This window comes from Tachysurus fulvidraco, chromosome 1 (assembly GCF_022655615.1).
Source record: "Tachysurus fulvidraco isolate hzauxx_2018 chromosome 1, HZAU_PFXX_2.0, whole genome shotgun sequence".
Classification (NCBI taxonomy): Eukaryota; Metazoa; Chordata; class Actinopteri; order Siluriformes; family Bagridae; genus Tachysurus; species Tachysurus fulvidraco.
In genome coordinates, this window is record NC_062518.1 from 8,785,851 (window position 1) to 8,808,771 (window position 22,921).

The window sequence follows — 22,921 nt, forward strand, 5'->3', positions numbered from 1 at the left end:
TTTTAACCACTACTTAAACAAAATAATAATAAAAAATAATACATTTTACTAAATTATAAAAAGCTCTGGTGGAAATTATGACCTTTGTGTTGTTAGGGTCGGTTTCTACCCAGTTCTAATATAAGATTACAATAAGATAATTAGTGCCAAATCTGAAATCATAAACACACTGTCAGCTCACTAGTATCAACGGAAGACACAGACACATCTGACGAGTCTGATGAGCGGGTTGCCAGTGCTGAAGCTATTTTGCTCCTGCTGAAACATTCAAATCCAAAAAGTGGTAACATCTATTAGAGCTTAGTGTCTCTTGACTTACATGGTAGGGCAGCTGCTGCACATGTCATCAAAATGATCCCTAAATTGGTCACTAAAAAAAGTCATAATTTCTATGACAAACCTTGAAGGGAAAAAAGTCCACAGCGACATGTGGAATGACATTGATGAGGAATGCCTGAATGCTTATATTGGTGTTCTTCTTTTTGCTGGAGTGTACAGATCCAGCAGTGAGGCCACTGATAGTCTCTGGGACGTGTTAACAGGTAAAAATATTTTCTGGGCAATAATGTCATTTCAGAGCTTTCGAATGATATCAAGAGTCCTCAGATTTGACAACAGAGGTGCTAGAGCAAAATCTGACAAACTTGCTCCATTCAGGGATATCTGGGAGAGATGGGTGCAGCTCCTTTCACTGATGTTCAACTCAGGGCCGGAGGTGAACGTTTTGTCCCTTTCCGTGGAAAATGCAACTTCTGGCAATACCTGCCCAGAAAGCCAGGCAAATACGACATAAACATCTGGGCAGCCTGTAATGCAAAATCCAGCTATGCATGGAATCTATAGATTTACATAGGCAAACCTCCGAGTGGCATCCCTGAGAAAAAAACAAGGAAAACATGTAGTCCTCGATATGACTACTGGACTGCGGGGTCACAATATCAGATAACAGAAAGCTAACATAAGTGGAAGGTTATACCTACTGGTGCAGTAGCATAATATACAAAACAAAACACAAGAAAGTGATGATTTAGATGATTGAGAAGGTCAGTGAAGAAATAGATAAGACTTTACAATGACAAACCTGCTGTTTCTTCTGTATGGTAAAGGTTAACGTATCTGTTACCATGAATGACAACATCCAAATGCGCCCCCTGCTGTAAATTGTGCACAATTACACCTATAGAAATTGCTTCATTGTTAAGTTAGTTAACACTTTTCTGGTTTAAAGATTACTACCAAGCTACATTTAATTCCAAGCATTTAATTCACTAATGAGAAGCACATGAGACACATCACAGCCCAGAGGCCACAGTGATAAACAGATTTGGCCGCTTTCTCGACTCCTTAGTTTTTTCTTTCGTCACCTGAACGTACGCAACATCTTATAGATTATATCTTAGTCACTATAGTTTATATTCTGTGTGAAAAATGGTAAAAAAAAAAAAAAAAGGCCATCATACGTTGTACCTTTTTATTGTGCTTCAGCACTGTTTTTTTCACCGTTGATTTAACAGCAGTGATGGATGTAATTTAAATCACAGGTTTATATTCATGTGCATATTCTAATACCTTCTCATGTCTTTTAATAGTGCTTGTATGTTTCACAAGTTATGATAATATTGAACAGAATGAAAGATATGTTTTCCACCATGGAGGAGCCTTCATGGCAGAGGAACACAGAGGGTCTTGATAATATAACAAGCTATTTTTAATTTGTAATTTCCACCTTTGTGTGGTGTAACACTGTTTCCTGTACATAAGAAAATAAAGTCTTGTATCTTGAATGAATTAATGACGAGATATGCTTTGTTTCCCATGTGAATTTTACTGTTAACTACAATTTGTTTTATTTCAATCTTTAAAACAATAATGAATATAAAAGTCTGTACATGAGAACATAGAAACATGCCATTTTTTCATTTTCTTTTCTAAATACACTTTTCTCAGCAGCCATCACTGCAAGGGGCACAAGAAAAGTGGGGTAAAATGAAAGTTTCACGACTTTTTAGATTTGGACTAGAAAGGGAGGCAAAACAGGACAAGAACAATGAAGAGTATCTAATTTCTACTCAGTATATTATTAGCACGGGCAGTGTCACAAATTTCCATAAAAGGTTGAGTTAAAATCCTTCAAACGACTTCGGGGAGAAAAAGAAAAAAAAGAAAAGGGTTTTCTACATAGAGAACATTCTTTAAAAGCCCAGACAAGCAATGACCACAAAGGGATGATAAAACAATTTTACAAAAATAATGAAATACAAAGGAAAAAAAAAAGAAAAAACATTATAACAATAACTTCCTTTGGTAAAAAGGTAATCGTTTATAATATACAGACCAGCATCAGTCACATCTTCTAAGATAATAAAGTCTAAAAGGTGAACTACATTGTAATGTTCATTTGAATATAAACAGTCTGGAGTATATACAGAGTTATTTACAATTTCATCTATTCTGTGGCTGCGGTCTTATCTTGAAGCTGGTATCTTAGATAACCGTTAATGCATGATTATCTTCAGGGATTTAGAAATATTTTAGAGCACAGAGCTTTTACATGGACAATGTCGTCACGCCTGACCATGTTGCATGATCTCGTACGAAAAGCTTTCAAGAAGCTTTTTCTTCTCAGTCAGTACATTCTGTCTCCTACTTATTCCACGGTTCAAGTCTGGCTGCAATTCACAATAGTGTTTATGAGGACATGGTTAACACTGAACCAAGAAAATAATAAGAATAAAAATAAAATCGCAAACAATGGGGGCATATTGCAAAAAAAAATAATAATAATAATAAAATAATAATAATAATAAAAATAAAATACTAATTCACAAGACATTAGAAATAATAATAAAAAAAAGTTACACATTGACTTGTGCAAGATTAATAGTACATCTTCATGATTAGCTTCAGACTTTAATTACTGTGCGGAATTAATAAAAAAAAAATCTGTCAAATATTTTTCTTTATGGTGACTGAGAAAACATGAGGATGTACTAAGAAGTTTCGATCTACAAGTTAAAAAAGATAAAAATGGACAAGATTAAGGAGTCTGAAAAGAGCTCCATGGCAACCAGTATATAATATATATATATATATATATATATATATATATATATATATATATATATATATATATATATATATAAATAAAAGAAAAAAACACATAAAAGCACCAGCTCTCAGAAATGGCAGAAGGACAGAGTGAAGTGTTATGGAGTGCTGCTGTAGGTGACCCTGTATCTGTTGATGGCCTGAAAGTGAAGGATGCAAGGTTGACAGCTTGTTTTACAGGCCCGCAGCCCCTCTTGGCCTTCCCCCATCAGCCACCTGTGATTGTTGGTGGCCTGCTCGTTGGTCACACGATTCTTCCTCCATGAGTCTAACCAGGTCTGGAAACGCTGGTGCAGCCGTGTACTGACTTGCTGGTGGGACTGGACACAAGAATAGACACAAATGAAAAACGACCCGTTACTTAGCCTTGTTAATAAATAACTTTTGCTATTTAGTATATTTTTTATGATCCAACTAAACGATTAATAACAAAACAAACAAACATTCATTGATTGTGAATGGATTGTGAGTTGCAGTCCCATTCCTAGATAATAAAATATTCCCCTAATCGCTTCTGAGCAGATGGTCAGAAAAATCTCCCATACCTACATCTTTTCATAGATAATAAAAACGTGTACAGTATTAAAAATATATTGCTTCCAAGATGTTCCAGCGTTAAAAGTGTTTACTGGATCGAATAATGTGGGCTTTTGATGCGCATTATAATGAGGCCCAAAACTAATTCAGCAAACTTGAACTAATCAGAAGCCAGAAGATTCCATCGAGACAGAAACCCAACTTTAATACTAATACTATGTAACCAAGCTTTCACTACAAATAAAGCTCAGCATCGAGCAGAGAGATTAAATGTCACAATCAGTTGCATACCTGATGGGCTCTCAAGAGCGCCGTGCGTCTGTACATGTAATCCTCTGACTTAATAACGTACACCATCTTGTAGGAGTTGAGCTTAAACATGCATTCCATTTTCGGGTCCTCGGCACCGTCGGCGGTTTTCTTAGCCGCTTCGCTTGCCTCTCTCATCTGTACGTGTTGCCCTCGCTGGCACTTCCTGATCCGTCGAAGGTTCCTGACAGAACAGAAAGGAAACGTTGCATGAAGGTGTAAAGTCATCCGCAAAAGCCGTCTGTCACAGCATGTATTGCAGTACATCACGTAACCCACGCACCAAGGCTCAGCCTCTCAGTGTGACGAGAAAGAAAACACCCAATCATAATCAAACAAGATTATGGACAAAGTCTACAGTGCACCTCCGTTTGAGCCAGAGATTCCCTTAACAGGCGCAAATCCGTGGCAAGCCATATTTTGATCAAGTACAAATTCAGATTATGAAAAAAGGAGAAAAAGAAAGAAAAATAAACAGAAAAAAAAAAATCCCCGCTTCAATAAATACTAAAATTAAAAATGTACTTACCGCACAGGTTACAGGTGAGAGCGGGGACTGAAACCATGAATATTTTGTATTCAGGACTCCACTTTATAGAAATTGAGACGCACAAGCCAATTCTCAATAAAAATAAGAAATGACAGTTAAAAAGCCACGATAGGAGTTACTTGAATGTAAGTATCAGCAGTTCAAACTTGATTATGACCATGCATACAAATCTGCTTGTTTTTTTTAAATCTGTTGTTGCATTATTGTATACAGGGCAAACTGTGAAGCAACATAAATATGAAATGTGGGTTAAATAACCTAAACTGCCCAATCACACACCCATAAGAAGATGCACAGAACAAAAAACAAACAAACAATGAATTAAAAATAATAATAATAATACTAATAATTGAGAAAAAAAAAAAACAACCATCACCACGTCAATCAAAAACTTTGGCAAAACATGTTGCCAGTTTGAATGTGATTCATATAAAAACATTAAATTTATAAAAAAAAATAAAAAAAATCTTTGGCATTACACATATTGAGACATGCAAAGCCAAACCACAAGAAAATAACGGATGAATATACAATCCACAAAAACATCCTCCCATGCAAGTGCTTAAACTTTGGAAAAGAAATACACGCACATTTGAGGATACAATTCAGACCAGCATTTTATTGACAAGCTCCCCCATCTGAAATACAGCTGTATGGGAGTCACACACCATGGCAAGTTAGACTTCTATCCACAGCAGCCCTCTGTAAACTCACAACCCCAACCAAAAGCACACACTTCAACGGGAGCGCACTGCATCTCTGAAACATGTAACACAGTTTGTTTTGTTGTTTTTTTTTTTGTGCTGAGAAAAGTCTGAAATCAAAAAGACCTTAAAACCATTTATAGGAACACATTAAGCAAACACATTGAGGAATTTTGCTCACATAATTTCTGTGAAAATCATTACATGAACATAAGGCATAGACTTTTCATATTGGATATATATTATATTCTAATAATAGTAATAATAATAATCTGTATGCCCTGGGCCTTTTAAAAAGGTTATGCAATAATAAATCTCATGTGTGCCCATTTTTATAATCTCATCATCATCATCATCATCATCATCATCTCACTGCATAATGTTTAATTCGATAATGTATGCACTTCAAAGGAACATGACTGTCTAACAAGTCTGTTAAGAATGGTGGTATAAAAATAGTTCTCCATACTTACATTGAAAATACAAAGATTAAAATTATATGCACTTTCCAGTTACTTGCAGCATCACGGCTGTAACAAAGGCAGTCAGAACTGAATAATTAAATGCAGTTAAATCTTAAAAAAAAAAAAAGAAAAAGAAAAGGAGGAAAAAAAAACACCCTCAAACTTTTTTTTTATGATGAGCAGAAAGTCTGAAATAAATAGCAATGCTCTAAAGACATAATATAATATCAAACTTACAATGTGATTCATAAATAAACTATATACTAGACCTGCAAAGTCCAAGTCCAGGACAGTTGGGTGAATTCCCAGCTTAAAAAAAAAAAAAAAAAAAAAAAAAAAAAAAAAACCAACACATAGAAATCACCAAACTGTACTGGACTGCAGCAGAAATTGAACATCCTCAACAACTCCCATGTCCATGAAAAACAGAACACAAAGAGCTTGTCCTTATTTTTGGATGGAAAAAAAAAGCAATGACACCCCCACTGAACATTGCACTTTGCTGCATTGCACTCTGTCTATAATGCCATCAAAGCACGCTTGGACCAGCTAACATAAGTGGCGTGGGTGTTCACACGTCGAGTAAGATGAGTCAACTTGATATTCTGTGGAACCAGAATCTCTGGACCTTAAATGACCACTGATGATGTTACCCATCTATCTATGAGGTTGAGTTGACTTTAGGAAATGAGCCTTGCTAGGCTCAGGGCTCAGGAGATGGAGCAGGGCTGAGCCTCACCTGGGCAGAAACACAGGCTTCTGTGAGAGCTGCTCCCTCAGCTCCGGGGACGCAGAGTCCGTGTTCAGGTAGCGGTCGACGTAATCCGGCCAACGCTACAAGGAAAAAAGGTCTGTGTGAATTTTGAAGATTTCAAAAAAAAAAATAAATAAATAAATAAATGACCAAAAAGGCAAATCAAAGTGCTGCAACTGTGTACCTCAAACTCCAAGGGTTCATCAGAGTTTTCCTCCTCTGTGTCCAGCAGCTCCACATCCAGCTGAACACCCCCCTTGCTCTTCTGGAATAGGAGCTGTGATGAACACGTAAGTGTTATTAACGAAAAAATGATGCAGTCTGAACTGACACAAAAGCAACAAACCCAAATTCAATTCATCATAAAGTGAAACGAAAGCCTGCATGACTGTGTAGCCTGCACACACACACACTAGTATATTAGCTATACAATAAGGTACTGATATATGTAATAGATTTCATTTTAAAAGATGAGCATTTAGAAAGGACTTAGTTTGCTCAGTTCTGTCAGTGTTTACATGATCTGAACTGATCTTGTACACCAGCACCATTCTGAGCGTCTTGACTGGAATAATCACAGCCTAGTGATTAAACACCACCAAGCAGGACAGGAAAGCTCTTTAGAGGGTGGTGCGATCAGCTGAGTGTTCCATCCACACTGAGCTCCCTGACCTGCAGTCCGACTGGACTAGGGCCAGGAAGATCGTGAATATCCTCAGCCATTTCTGCAGGGATTTGAACCCTTAACCAGGAGAACACCTAGAGCCTGGACTTGCAACAACTCAGCTGAACCTTTTGTACATTTCACTTTGCAATTTTGTCTACATTGCACATTTTACACTTTATAACAATTTATCACAATGCTATATTCATATTCATTTCATTCACATTAACATTTCACTTTCAAATGGCCTATATTTTGACTAGCCCTGTTCCTGTTAAGCTCATTACAACTTTATTGCAAATAGCACTTAATTTTTATATATTTCCTGATATATAATAACAGGAAATATATCCTGTTATCCTTATTCTGTTAATTCCATTTATCGACTGTTTTTATATTTTGACTCTTAACAATCTGACTATTTCATAAAAAGCATTTCAATACATGTACTGTGTATGATTGTGACATAAAATCTGAATTTCAAAGTCTTCATTGAACCACAAACAACCCATCTACTAAAAAAAAGGTTGTTCTATCAGTTAGCAATGCATGTGAATGTAAATACAGATTAGAACCCTAATATTTTTGGCTTAGAAAACCCAAAATGTTTCATTGTGTTTTGCAAACGTCATTAGAGAGTAAGGTTTTTTCCTAAATAAGCTATGCATAAAATAAAATGTATTTGTTCTGAGCACTTGAGCTACCGATTGGTCCAAATCTGATTACAAAATCATGTAGCAAGGTCAAACAAATTTGCTTTAACATCCTCCACAGGAAAAAAAAAATCCTGTACATCCATCATCTTGCAATCCCTATTATATCTAAGGTCCCTTCTGAATTAAGTACAGCGTTTGATAGCTGAGCGGAACGAGCTGTCCGTTTTTTCCGAGCAAGCCGGTGATAGGTTGAAGAAAATGTCATCACTTTCACCTTGAAGCAATTCTCGTCTGCCATTAGCTGCTCGGCTTTGCGCTGGTAGCTGGTTTCGGCACTGGCCCTGGGTGACTGAGTGGATGTGGTTCCGCCTGTTGCTTTATTGGAACATTCATTGAGGTAAAGATCTGTCACCTGAACGCAGATCTCATCGCTCACTATGTGCTGGAGCTGAAAAGGGAGGAAGAACGACCAAAATTATGGTAACATTTTGTAAAATATGATCATAGCTTCAGGTTAATAAGATGTTTTTTTTTCTAGGCTGGCTGACATTAACTTGGTCCACATGGCTTTCTGGGCAAACTTACTGCTATTACTGCATAAGCATAAACTCTATCATGCTCAATAAGCACCAGATAAAAAACAGCAATGAAAAGCAAATTTCAAAATATATAATAATATATTACAAGTAATAAACAAATAAATACACTACTTATGATAGTGACTAAAAGAACACTAGAATCTGGCCTTGTCCCTTACCTGCCTGACGATGCTCTGGATGAGCTTGTCCATGGTGAAGGCAATGTAGGCATGGATGGTGAACATCTCCCTCAGCTGGTCCTCATACTGTGAGGTCTCCATATTTCCGTCCAGAAGATTGCGCACCATCTCCAGAAAGGCGGAGTAGTAGTCCTCAACGTCGACGTCCACTGGAACAGAGCAAAAAAAAAACATTTCTGCAATCGTTTTAAATCTAATTAGCGTATATACAAAGAGGTGTAGCGAGGGTGAATGAACCACCCTTGTTTTTTATTCATACAGAAATGATTCCTAAGATTTATGATGTACATTGCGATGTAATGTGCATCGCAGCATTATGTGTTAATGTTGTAAACATGAAGTGTGCTGCAGGAGAAACCTTGAGGCCATGTTAGAATGGTTTTAAAAGAGGCCAGACTTACGTGGCTCCCTCAGGCGCAGCTGGACAGCTGGACTGTCATTCTTCTCTCTCTTGATCCCTAGTACATTTCGCTCCCACTCCCTCTCCCTGGTCTCCTCCTCGATCTGTTTGTCAGCCTGGTTGTAGATGCGCAGCAGCCTGGAGCACAGCATGTGATGAAGCCGCAGGAAGACGTACCAGTTGTTGTTGACGTAAAAGAGGTTGTAGGCTTCGTCGGAAGTGCTTAGCTTCTGCTGGGCCGGCGTCGTGTGGCTGAACAGCAGCTTGGATTTGGGCTGAGGTGTACCGTTAGGCTTCTTCACTCGATCGTCGTCAGGATCTGGCTCCTCCTCTTCCTCCTCCTCTTCCACATCAGAAAGCTCACCGCGACGGGCAAACAGCATGTCAGGGATGAAGTGGTAGATGACCTGCTTGATTTTATATTTGTCGTCCTTGTGGATGCTGGACTGTCTCTTCACATGGTGGATGATGAGGGAAGCTGCGTCCTCCAGGATATGTCCATCTTCATAAGGCAGAGTCATGTGAGGGCCTGATGGAGAGGAGCCGTTGTCCTCTGATGCTTCTTGCCGCTGCAAGGGATTGCAAATTGTTAAATTAGCTGTTACCTTATTTAATTTTAACTGATTTTAGATCCAAATTTCAAGCAATAAATCTTTTGCAGCTGCTGCTTATGCTCCATCAGATGGCAGCTGAACAGTCGGAGGAGAGTCGCATCCATCTAACCCTCTTACACATACCTGTATTCTCAGATGCCCACAATTCATTAATGTCACTCTGACAGGACAGAGCATTGCAACCTCCCTCAGCACTCAGCATGACAGCACAGGCAGTTTTACTCACTTACACACTTGTGCACGGCTGCAGCCTCGTCTGGATTTGAGATCATGATCTCCTGACTATAAATCATCTGTTTTCTGCTGTTGCTTTCAAGTGCCCACGTGTCACATGTCAACGCCTCATGACTTAAGAGAACAGGGCCAATTGTTCACAAATATCAATACCAAACACGAACCATTACACAATCTTTTTAGAATGGATGTCTTTCATATTAGCACAAGATAAAGTTGTCAGATTCTCAAATGTCCCACATCAGATAAACAAACTGTTTTTAGTTATATAAAGGGTATTGCTCATAGAATATCATTTTAGAATGACTCACTTCCTTCTCACTTCCTTCCTACTCATATCCTTCTACCAAAAACAACATAAAAAAATTCTAACTATGGGCCTTTTTACACCTGGTCACTTCATGTCTTTTCTCTGATCCAATAGCTATCTGATTTGTTAAAACTGTTCCATTTACATTAGGCCACAAAAATCCGTCTTGGCTTTCTACTCCCGCCCAATATGCAAATATATTTTACCTCATTTCCGGGGTAAATGAAATGAAACACGCTTTGGTGTATGCAGTTTTCAGAATGCAATCAAAAAGAAGACGATAAAACTTGTTACGACGGTTATGCTACAAAAAACAGCATTTACTGTTTGCTGCATTTTCGCTGTCGGCAGCAGTGCATTTTAAGACCCGACGAGACACCTGGGTGAAAGATCACTTGCGAGTGACATTCTTCCGTTTGGGAGGAGTTTAGCGCTGACGTATGTGGATTGAACAACCACATTCATTCACACCTGTCCAGTTTCATCTGAAATGCGTCCCAGACCTCCTCCTGAAGTGATTTGAACCATCGGATTTATATCCGTCTCGAAAACAGAGGGCATTTAGACCGGATAGCTATCCGATCACAGAGAACACATGAAGTGACCAGGTGTAAAAAGTCCCTATGCCTTACCTACTAAGCAAACCACAGGATTGTATCATTTTAATTTATTTTTCTATCACAGTTTATACAGAAGTATAAGAAATGTCCAGGCTGAATTGATCATTTCTCTCTAGCAGCTTGAACATTACTATCAGATTTAAAAAATATGCTTATATTAATTTGCATTTTTAATACATTATTCTATATTATTTATAAAATTTATATTCATTCACAGGAACATATGACAGACTCTATATTCACCGCATTCAGCTAAAGCTAGAAATGTCACATTGTGTGTGTTCGAGATCGCTTGGCGTCGACTGGGAAGTGGCTTATAGTAATGATTAGTGTTTAAAAAAAAAAAAAAAAGGTTTCAGATTATAATTCCCTTCCAACATTCATACACTAGACAGTAGAGGACATAAATGCCATATTGTAAGCACATAGTGTACAGCTCATTATGACAGATACACTGCTGGTTTAAATTTCAAATACGTTAAGCTAGAAAAAAATAAGACTAAAGTAAATATATCCAGTAACAGAGATACGATAATTCATGCTCTGTGGCTTAATGGTTTGATTTTACACTTTTTTTTATTGCCTTTCCAAATCATTTGATCCATTTTCTTATTTCCCAAGTGGCCAGGAAACTAATTTGTATATTTTTTTTCCAGGGCACATAATAATGCTGTACTGTACGGCTATCCACATATATTTACTAAAAAGAAAAAGAGAAGGTTATAAAAAGTGACAGGATTTGTCTTACCTCATCATACTGAGTCTCGATCTCATTGAGCAATGTCTTGGAGCGGAACACTTTCGTGTCGTTCTGTTTGAAGTTAATACCCTGGTGGTCTAATGACTTGAGGTAATACTTCTCATTCTGCTCCCTCCAGATCTTGTTAAAGCCTCTTTGAGCCTCGCGCCACTCTTCGTCTTTCATTTTCAGTCTGAAAACACAGTTATAGCATCCGTGCCCATTACATAACTTACAAAAAAAAATCTCTCTTAAACAAAGTTGCACCTGTCCAAGTATTTTTTATAACATTAGGGACTTTGAAACTGAGGTTATAAAGCTTAAGGATCACTTTCTTCTAGATGTGAATTTGTGTGTGAAATGTATTACATCTGACTGGGTATTTTTAGTCACGTATCTCAAGTTTACCTTTTTAGAACAATAGGTACAGAGACAGCGGGGTTTCTCTTAAGACCGTCAATTATATCTGCAGCTTTATCTCCGTATATCCTCTGAATGGCTTTGCGGTGAATGACCTCGGACGAGCCTCCCATAGTGTTGTCCAACCTGAATTTGGCCTGTTCTTCTGCTGACATTCGTGAAAGTTTCTTCTGAACAGTCTCCAAAACACGGATAGTGGCCAGGTTTGTCTCCAACACCACATCCAGCTGGCAAGAAATAAACGCATAGAGTAAGTGGAGCAATTCAACTTTTATTTAAAAAAAAAAACAAAAAAAAACTTGGGCATGAAAACAAGTTGTGAAGGCTTTCGTACCTCAAAGCGCTCATCCTCACATCGGTATATGTGCTCTTCGTATTGTGTCTTCTTAGAGCTAACAAATGTGGAGTCCTCGGACCATGATGGGAAAGACACCCACGTGTCGTTCAGAACCTGAACATAGTGAAGCATTAAGAATTTAAGATTAGAACACTATTTTGATCCTGTGGTCCGAAACCTCTGTCATTATTTGTTTCAGCAAATCCTTAAAAACAAGTCAATGTGACTACTGCAGAAAGCATGCAACTATAATAGAAGAAGCCATAGATCACAGTCACTTACTTCCTTACACAATGGAGTTCTCCCTGTGCATTTGGGTTGCTGGAAGCTCTTAGGCAGAGCTCTGTAACTGAAACCCAGTCTCTTGCAGGATGAATAATCAATCTCCATAGCAATGCCCTCTGTGGCACGCTCTTTGGGAAAGCTCTCTATTTGGGCACACTCTTTGTAGCCCAGGAAGTTTTTGAACCAAGTAAACAGCTCTGGGAATTTCCTGTGAAAAATAATTATTGAACCGTTTGAAATTAGCAATGAGAGAAAAAAATAAATCCATCACACCTCATTACTTGTGGCCCCTCAACACTGCTGTTAGAGAGACTTTTTTGCTAGACATAAAATTTACATCATATGAATCTAGGAATGCAGTGTTACTTATTTGTAAAAGAATGTGCAACCCAGAGTAACCAATAACAGGATTTTATGTGCTGCAACCTTACTATATTTTGCCTTGTAAACAAACTGCTGATGCACAAGTGACAGTGATCTGGACAGATTTCAATGACCAAATAAAATGCAAACTGAGATCTGTGAAAATATCCAGAAAAAGCACTCTGGCATCTTCAGGTGACCCGATAAAACATTTTCTTGCGTGTAAGCAGTATCTTTAATAGGGAGCATGAGCGTTATCAGTGTGCAAAGTCGTTAAAACGAGTGCAAGATTCTAAGAATTGTACACGCAAAACTATTCAGAAGCAGGAAGCTGTGAAGTGCAAAGAAATTGGCAAAGCGCCGTTGACACCCTTCCTTCCACCAGGGTCTATAGTTTGAGTATGAAGGTACAAATTCAATTGAGATTGATATTTAAATTTTTTTTTTATTTGTAGTCAGTTGGGGGGGAAACCCCCACATCAGTGCTTTATAAAAGTTTCAGGTTTCAGGGGGAAATCTCAGTTACTTGGAACGGAATCCCATATTACATAGAAAAATAACATTTAATAAAGCTAAATATAAACACTACACTTCTACTATACTAAAATCCAACATGGTATCCTGATAAACCTCAACACACAGTTGACGTTCACTGGTACATTAACATAATCACACTTACCCTAAGAAAGGTAGCACCAACTGCACTAGCTCTGCTCGGGAGATCACCTCTTGATTGAAGATTACTAAACAACGTAGGAAATTGTCATAGGCCTCTGCACTTCTTAGTGCTTTCCTCACCTGAGATTTAAAAAAGAAATAAATAGATAAACAAATAAATACAGAAATAAATACAGAAATAATTTTACAGGACAAGCTGCTTAATGCTCTATACACAACTATTACATGTTCAGGTTGATGCTAAAAATATATTCTCTAAGTGAATTCATTAGTGTGGACAAATAATGAACATTCTTTTCATAATTAGGATTCTGCGAGCATGTAGAAATGAAACTGACAAAACTCACGGTTAAAAACCCTGAGATAAAATGAACACTATACAGTCTTTTTACAATTAAATGTACAAGGAATCTAGCTCATAGTTTCAAACACAGTATATAATTTTTCAGCTGTCTGAAAGACAACGATTATATGCCAATTAGTTCCAGGAAGTCTTTACTAAAGCACTCAACAGGCTCTTTATACAGTGAGGAAAATAAGTATTTGAACATCCTGCAATTTTGCAAGTTCTCCCACTCAGAAATCATGGAGGGGTCTGAAATTGTCATCGTAGGTGCATGTCCATTGTGAGAGACATGATCTAAAAAAAAAAGTCCAGAAATCACAATATATGATTTTATTTGACTATTTATTTGTATGATACAGCAGCAAATAAGTATTTGAACACCTGTCTATCAGCTAGAATTCTGACCCTCAAAGACCTGTTAGTCTGCCTTTAAAATGTCCACCTCAATTCCATTTATTATCTTAAATTAGATGCACCTGTTTGAGGTCGTTAGCTGCATAAAGACACCTGTCCACCCCATACAATCAGTAAGAATCCAACTGCTAACATGGCCAAGACCAAAGAACTGTCCAAAGACACTAGAGACAAAATTGTACACCTCCACAAGGCTACATGGAAATTGCCAAGCAGCTTGGTGAAAAAAGGTCCACTATTAGAGCAATCATTAAAAAATGGAAGAAGCTAAACATGACTGTCAGTCTCCCTTGGACTGGGGCTCCATGCTAGATCTCTCCTCGTGGGGTCTTAATGATCCTAAGGAAGGTGAGAAATCAGCCCAGAACTACACGGGAGGAGCTGGTCAATGACCTGAAAAGAGCTGGGACCACCGTTTCCAAGGTTACTGTTGGTAATACACTAAGACGTTATGGTTTGAAATCATGCATGGCATGTAAGGTTCCCCTGCTTAAACCAGCACATGTCCAGGCCCGTCTTAACTTTGCCAATGACCATTTGGATGATCCAGAGGAGTCATGGGAGAAAGTCATGTGGTCAGATGAGACCAACATAGAACTTTTTGGTCATAATTCCACTAAACTTGTTTGGAGGAAGAAGATTGATGAGTACCATCCCAAGAACACCATCCCTACTGTGAAGCATGGGGGTGGTAGCATCATGCTTTGGGGGTGTTTTTCTGCAAATGGGACAGGGCGACTGCACTATATTAAGGAGAGGATGACCGGGGCCAGGTATTGCGATATTTTGGGGAACAACCTTCTTCCCTCAGTTAAAGCATTGAAGATGGGTCGTGACATGACATGACATGACAATGACCCGAAGCACACAGCAAGGATAACCAAAGAGTGGCTCTGTAAGAAGCATATCAAGGTTCTGGCGTGGCCTGGCCAGTCTCCAGACCTAAACCCAATAAAGAATCTTTGGAGGGAGCTCAAACTCAAACGTGTTTCTCGGCGACAGGCCAGAAATCTGACTGATCTAGAGAAGATCTGTGTGGAGGAGTGGGCCAAAATCTCTCCTGCAGTGTGTGCAAACCTGGTGAAAAACTACAAGACCTCTGTAATTGCAAACAAAGGCTACTGTACCAAATATTAACATTGATTTTCTCAGGTGTTCAAATACTTATTTGCTGCTGTAAAATAAATAGTTAAAAAATCATACATTGTGATTTCTGGATTTTTTTTTAGATTGTGTCTCTCACAGTGGACATGCACCTATGATGACAATTTCAGACCCCTCCATGGTTTCTAAGTGGGAGAACTTGCAAAATGGAAGGGTGTTCAAATACTTATTTTCCTCACTGTATATTACATGATGACTGCCAGTTTTTGTTGCCTTTTCATAATTCTGAACCACCAAAACATTGCTAGAAGAGGTAGCACCCTAGAGATTCCACTTGCCTTGTGAGCTATTGACCTGTCCACCAGTGGCAAAAAGGCAAAATTGCATAGACTTACCTTTTCAAAAAACAATGATTCAGTGCCGATTCCAAATTTACTGCCTTCAGCCACTGGGTGTTCTTTCAACTTTGGCTTTTTCTGTTAGCAACAAAACAAGTGGGTTTCAAAGTTTCAATATGGTAAACAAATCCATCAGTGTGTCCTTAACTGCAAATATGACGGACACTAAAATCCAGACAAAAAATAATCTCATGGCACTTATTAAACAGCACCAATTAAGCAGGTTTACCTTTAAAGGCGGAGCAGAACCAGGTCCGGAGTGTCTACGATTCTGGCAGCCGTTCTGGTTAAATCTCTGCTGCTTGTTGTTGTTGAGCTGAGGCCTCTTCAAGACACCACTGGCATCCACACGAACAGACTCAGGCTTATCTGTACTTGTTTTTCCCAATAACTAGCCAGAGAAGACCATTATTAATTACCATCCACACTTGTGCACTCATTACGAATTAAGTTACTATTCTGCAAACCGCATACCACAGAACTGTTGGCATCTGGTAGGAACTGTCCGAACTCAGACAGCAGATCCTCCTGGTTCTTGAACAGCCTGGCTACTTGAGCATACACTTCCTGTTCAGTAAGAGCTGGAGTGTAGTTCCCACCTGCTTCCTTTGCATTCCGCTGCTCTTTCTGCACAAACAATTCTTTCGTTTAGACTAAATTATATGTAGAAAAATAGCCTTTTTAATTTTTTATGATTTTGTACTTCAAGGCTGCTCCTTATCTGCTCCATCTTTCCACTCACCTGGTATGTATGCAGAATCTCCAGAAAGGCTTTGTAAATGTCTGGTTGGCCTTGAAAGCGGTTTTTGATCTTGTTGACATAGTTGATGGCGTGGTTAAACTCCACAGGCTGGTTGTTTTGCAATGGAGGAGCACTGGCAGGTGTGCTGCTCACTGGCGTATGAGATTGGACTGAAGGGGAGCGGGGCGAGGCGTAGGACGGGATGGACGGATTGTGCTGGCTAGTTGGGGTTAGGGCAGGAGACTGCATGGGCTGCAGGGAACATGGAATTGTGTATTTCGCTTTATTTCAGAAATGACACGTCTGAAACGAACTGATGTCTTACTATATGACTTATATTTTTCACGTTTCACTGCTCAAATAGACATCTCCACCACTCAAAGTCACCTAAACAACCACTATAAGGTAAAACATAACACACAACCGTAATGGTACCTTGCTGATCTTGGCAGGCGTAGGCTGGCTGGGCATGGGCAGAGCAGCGGTGCTGGTAGGAGCCGAAATCTGGCTCTGGTGCACCACAGCCTGCTGCGGAATGGGAATGTTCTGCACTGAAATGCCATGTGGCGTGATGTGATGGATCTGGCCTGGGGTTGTTACGTTCACCAAGTCGTTCGTCTGCACTTCTATTTTGTAGCCAGGAGGCAAGAAGGTATTAAAACCCATGATGAGGTCTGGATGGCCCTTAAATAGCTGCGACACTCTGTTAATCACTCCTGGTGTATCGATGCTGGAAAGAGACACAGACACATGAAACACATCAATAAGCAGTAAGTGCTCTCGCATGTAACCGAATAGTAATTACTTAACAAGTATAGCTGTAAACACACAACATACACATTATTCATAATACGTTGCTAGTCTACTGATTAATATGCACAAATAAACATTTAATTACTTTTAAGGCAGGAAAATAGTACTAGTAATAATGGAGACTGTTGTGGTAGATCGACAAAAAAAAAATCAGGCAATAATAATGAATGAAGTACCTACACTGATGAAGAAACTCAATCTCTTACCATGCAAATTGGAAATATCTCACTTCCCTGCTGCATGTGGGCTCATATATGATACATAACGAATAAAACAGCACAATGTGCTGCTACAAGAAAAACACGGAATGTGATGCAAGACCATGTAAAGAAGACAGCCTTTGTTCTCAATGCAATATTTAGCAATAACAGCATGACCCAAAGTGTTTCTTACACCGCAACAATTCATGCAACACTATTTCTGCCATCGCTTACATTAGCAGCTATAAACAGTCTACCCTTTACCCCACCTCTCACTTTCCTTTTAAGTTAAAAAGGCAGGTTTGCGAAGTGTTGTAAAAGTAACTGCTTTACCTCAGACTGCTAAAGTGCTGACGTTGCAGATTCCTTCCAAAAATGCTAAATAAACATTTACTCTCAAAGATTTTTGCACATATTTGTAATCTACTTGTGTTGAGAATCTGCCATATAATTTTTGTGTCAGTTATTACCACAGAGATTAAGTAAAGATAAAGTATTAGAACAAGTGCAGCCAGAAATACTAACGAAAGAATTGATCATTACCTACTGACCAATCAGATTCGAGCGTTCAACAGCGCTGTGGTATAAGACTTACTAACCCTTTTTTTTGGGCAAATTCCACCCTCCAGTCCGGTAGAATTTCCAGTCTGCGTTTCCCCACAAAAAATTAAATCATTAAATACATATTATAGAGAAGGAAACGAAATCATTTCTTACCAGCACAGAAATTCAATCTTACCTTTGTGATTTGAATTCTTTCATTATATCCAGGAAGTCATTGTAGACTTGAGGCTGATTTCCAAACTGGAGCTTCACTTGATCAAGGTAGGAAAGAGCGTCTTCCACCTGCAGGCATCCAAAAACACAACCGAGCAATCGCAATCAGCTCTCAATTAGCAGTTAAAGTACGCTTGCATTGGCAGAAACAACACTGTCAAGTCTGCATATGGACTAAAGTCAAACCTTAAGCCTTTGGAACTGCTGCTGGCCTGGTGTTGGAGCAGAAGCAGGCGGGGTATGAGAGTGACCCTGACCCACGGCGGCTCCTGTAGGCTGGACCACGGGGCCGTGATGATGTGCGCCAGCGTGCACTGCAGGACCGTCACTATGTCCATGTCCTCCAGAGCTCTGAGCCAAGGGCACCTGAAAGGGAAAATGAAAACAAAAAAATGCAACTCAATCTGTTTAATAAGCCCTAATGGTCTATGTTTTCTTTAACCGAACCAACACTATACTTGTTTGTATCGAGATAATAGAGATGACTAAACACAATAAAGATGTTCAAATAAGCAAATGAACTGTGCAGGCTGTAATTTTAAACTTTAATCATGCGTTGTCTGCTTAAAGCTGACTAGCATCCAGCACATACCTGAAAAGCCGGAGAGACCTGAGAGTACTGCACACCAGCTGCAGGCTGCATGTTTTCTGAGGCAGCCCCGTAGGTGGAAGATGCAGCGGCAACAACACGGTGAAAGTTTTCTGTGCCTCCGGGGAGCCGCCGCTGAGACCCAAACGCTGTTTCCTGATCGTCCGAACGGCGCTTCATTGTGTACTCATACTCCACAGCTCAAGACAATCTAAAACAGCAAAGATCAAAACAGATTTATAAGGACAATAACATAGATTCAAGAGAGACTAGACAGTGATCATACACAGTAAAAAACAAACAAACAAAAAAACATTGTATCATGAGACCTAAAAACATTCACGGCGCTTAATTTCACGTGGGGATATTTCATGATAAAAGAATTGGCACAATCAAAACAATAGTGGCACATCTTAAATTCGGCATGAACAAAAAAAAATAAGGAAGAACTGACAAGAGAAAACACAGCCGATTCTGGCATAAGGTGATAGTACTTATTGGCTATTTGTTACTATACTGTTATAAAACTGAGAGCAAATCTTTATTTACTCTATATTGTTGTTTCTAACAAAGGTGTGCAAAGATGAAAGATGATTTTCCTGATGAAAATGACTAAAAACTCTAGAGTAATCTAATACAACAATCTATTTACACAATTTAATACAAACAACAGAATTTGCATCTGTAACACCTCAGTAATTTTTTTTTGCACTTCTCTAGTTGAGAGACTTCACATGTGGTGTTCAGTCCATCTGACTAGGTCTGTTCTGCTGTTCAGCGAAAAAACAAAAACTGACCTCAGGTGTGGACAAAAACCACCGGTTCAAAACCAACCAGTCCTCCAAGACTGAGGTCATCTTTGTCCAGTCCCAAACAAACTCAAACACATTCTGAATGTGATTCAACCCTGAATCGACTCAATTGCAGGAAGTAAAGCAAACACACTGTGTATTTTGGGCTCTATGGAGCATTTTTCTTTTTTATTTGAGCTGCTAAACTCAGCCCTGAGGCACAATCTGACCTGCAGTTCTGTGGATACACAATGTAAACAAAAGAAGACGACAAATGCTGCGTGTCTCAACCGAGTAATATATGAAAAAAGCTCAACTGAGTAATATATGTAAATATAATTATCCAGTAAGTTATAAAACACAGGGTTTGTGTTCTTTATGCTTGAGTGACTCTGACACACTTGGCAAACTGTTGTTTGTAGTTCAGCCAATTATGTGCAGTGTGAAACCAAATCAAATCAAGCAGCAAACAAAAACGAAAGTATCAATTTCAGTCTGATTCTGAGCAGGCAAGAAAACTGAACTGTAAAAGAATGTACGTTATACTACTAAATGTTCCAGAAAATATACTTGTATATAGAGAATAATAGTTCATTTAAAATGCCACTTTGTTCCCTTCGGATGCTGTAAGCAGCCAGGTTGACCAGTAACTCCAGGATTCTTACAATTTCAGAAATTAAGAAAAGCTTGTCATTTTTTAAATTTTCTTTCCACAGATTTGGGTCAAGACTCGCTGTTTGACAACACAGTGCGCATTCAGCAAAAACAGTGTTCTATCATGGAAAGTAATTACATATGCTTCTTTACTGGTAGGAGATTCAAAGAAGAACCTGTGCTTACAATTTCACCAGGTCACAAGTTTTCCAGCCAAAAAAATTAAATAATCAGAAAAACACTGCAAATTTCGAATCTTGAAAAAAAAGCTATACCAAATCCAGAACTTTTATCACAATCAGGGGGGGGGGGGGGGGAAAGATCTGTGAAATCTGGAAGGAACTGGCTTGTAGGTTTGAATTCCAAGTGATAGTGATTGAAATGGAGCTCAACTTGCTCCTAATTCCTACCTCATTCCCAGGAAAAGGAACTGTCCAGATCCTCGAGGACTGAGCGGTTACTAAATAAACGAACAAAGTCACTCCTTAGTCACAGTAAAGTTCTATATGGGTGCATGATTTGTTCATTTGTACCAAATCAAAATATTCTTACACAAATGTCTGCAGCATCTTATCTACTTGTTCTGGTTAAAAGTCTGAAGTAATAAAAATCCCATGCAAAAAGTGACTGTTGGGTTTTGACAGCTTGTGAGGACGATAACACTAAACCATTACTGTCAATCTTTTGATATGTAAAAAGTGACATAAGGGAAAGACGGCTGAGCTTGACACAGGTGATGGGAGATTTCAGTGGTTTTAGCTCGCAGTCTGAAACCGCCATGAACACCGAGGCCAATGTCAACAAGCTCTCCAGCTCTGTTCACTGACACACAGCTCCATGTCAAGCAAAATCTCACTTTCTCTCAACTTTCTTTACTGAGGAATCTGAACTCTGGACGTGAAGAGCGGCCAAACTTTTAAAAAAAGTTTGCATAGTTGCTCATCGAGTTTGATTTCTTTTTCCCTCCCCACCCCCCGCCCCTCTGCGTGTGCGTTATAGGCCCGTGAGACAGCTGGCAACCATTACACACCTAGCTAGCTCACCATGAATTATAATTATAGACATTGTAGTACAAATAGACAAATAATACAGAACCAAAGAAACAAAACAATAGTGTAAATATAAAGATGTATCTGAACCGTTCTGAGAATTTACCCAGGTAGTGGACTCCGTTACCTAATAGCTAACGCTAGCTATGCTAGATAAACCAATTCCTTCGTACAATTATAATAATGTTAGCGAATCCATCACGATTTCTGGCTAAATGTGTCAATTTAAGCTATCAGTTATAGACGCTGGGGTGAAGTATGGCTCGACGGGTAAAATATATATATGTGTATATATAAAGTACAGTTAACCAGCCAGCCAAGCTTGCTAAGTCCATAGCAACTATTAGCTGGCGAGCAGGGTTGTTAACGTGGATAAGTAACCGTACACATTAACGTACAGCGGAACTCTGTTTTTTTTATGATATTCTGATAAATATTAGAATTATTTCTTCTGTGTTAACAAAAAAAAATCTTCTGTGTTATTAAAAAAAGTAATTAAATGTATAGACAGTGGCGCTGTATTAATGAATTCCCGACCAGCTTTCATCTCTGGGATCATGCTAAGCCTGTTAGCTTCTTTCTAGCTAGCTGTGAAATCAGGAAGTCCTGATCAATGACTTCTAGCGGCTCCACCAATAAAAACAATGCTAGATATAAATAAGGAAATAAATAACACCGTTTACTGAATGCAAATACTAAGTGCATGTGTTGATCGTTATTAGTCTGAAAGGATGATCAAGTTCAGAATAGTATAAACGCGTTAGCTTACCCAGATGCTAAGCTCGCTAACTAGCTGGTCAGGCATTAAATTAGCAAGATGTCTCGACTCGAATATAATGCAGTTCGTGTTTGTTTTCACGACAACACACGACGTAACTGTAAATCATCAATGAAAAAAACAGTTAAGAAAGATCACGATTTTATATGTGCTATATTTTTATACGATTTTATATATGCTTTAGCTAGTTAGCATGCTAGTTAGTATATAGATCAGAAAACTCACCTCGACCGCAGACAACAAAGTCTCCTCGTTAAGTTCGGATCTAGTCACTCCAGAAATATGTAAAGGATATGAAAAAAGCTTTAATACTGTAAAAATGAGACGGACGTGTTAATAAAGGGAAATATAATAAGCCTCCATCCAAGGCGCCAGAGCTCCGAGAACATGCTAGCGTGCTAATTAGCTCAAATCGGGAAAACAACCCCAGGACGATTTTTCAACAAGAGGGTGTGTCTTTGCGAATGGTAACACCCATCTCTCACGGGATTGGTTAATCCAGTGACGCTTCCCGCCTAATCTCCTCTGAATAAACGCCTACCGGCCAATATAAATGATCTTATTGGCTCTTGGATGAATCATATCAAATATGCATTACTTGAAGAAATAAACACAGCTGCAGATGTTCAAAACATCTGCTTCATTAAAATGTGCACCCTCTTAATTTTTAAATAGATTCTAATAAGACTAGAAAAAATATGAGTACTTGTTGATGCTTGAATTTTTGTGTTGCAGAACATCA

General features: G+C 38.7%; 1 protein-coding gene across 6 annotated transcripts; it reads right to left on the reverse strand.

The window, feature by feature from the left end:
- Positions 1-1,805: 1,805 nt before the first annotated feature.
- On the reverse strand, positions 1,806-22,617 carry sin3ab (SIN3 transcription regulator family member Ab). Of its 6 annotated transcripts, XM_027137088.2 has the most exons (24): positions 22,405-22,617; positions 22,171-22,277; positions 20,763-20,812; positions 18,911-19,118; positions 18,505-18,684; positions 18,281-18,387; positions 18,141-18,188; positions 16,964-17,258; positions 16,529-16,780; positions 16,261-16,413; positions 16,016-16,177; positions 15,784-15,864; positions 13,526-13,644; positions 12,481-12,691; positions 12,196-12,312; positions 11,850-12,088; positions 11,451-11,634; positions 8,926-9,493; positions 8,504-8,673; positions 8,021-8,194; positions 6,611-6,703; positions 6,412-6,506; positions 3,937-4,138; positions 1,806-3,428 (listed from the first exon to the last, which is right to left on the reverse strand). In XM_027137088.2, the coding sequence occupies exons 4-24, from the start codon at positions 19,085-19,087 to the stop codon at positions 3,207-3,209; spliced, it is 3,849 nt and encodes a 1,282-aa protein (XP_026992889.2). In that variant the 5' UTR covers positions 19,088-19,118; positions 20,763-20,812; positions 22,171-22,277; positions 22,405-22,617; the 3' UTR covers positions 1,806-3,206. The 6 variants fall into 6 exon arrangements, with proteins under 6 accessions (XP_026992889.2, XP_026992888.2, XP_026992890.2 ...); XM_027137087.2 differs by lacking the exon at positions 22,171-22,277; XM_027137089.2 differs by lacking the exon at positions 20,763-20,812.
- Positions 22,618-22,921: the final 304 nt, after the last annotated feature.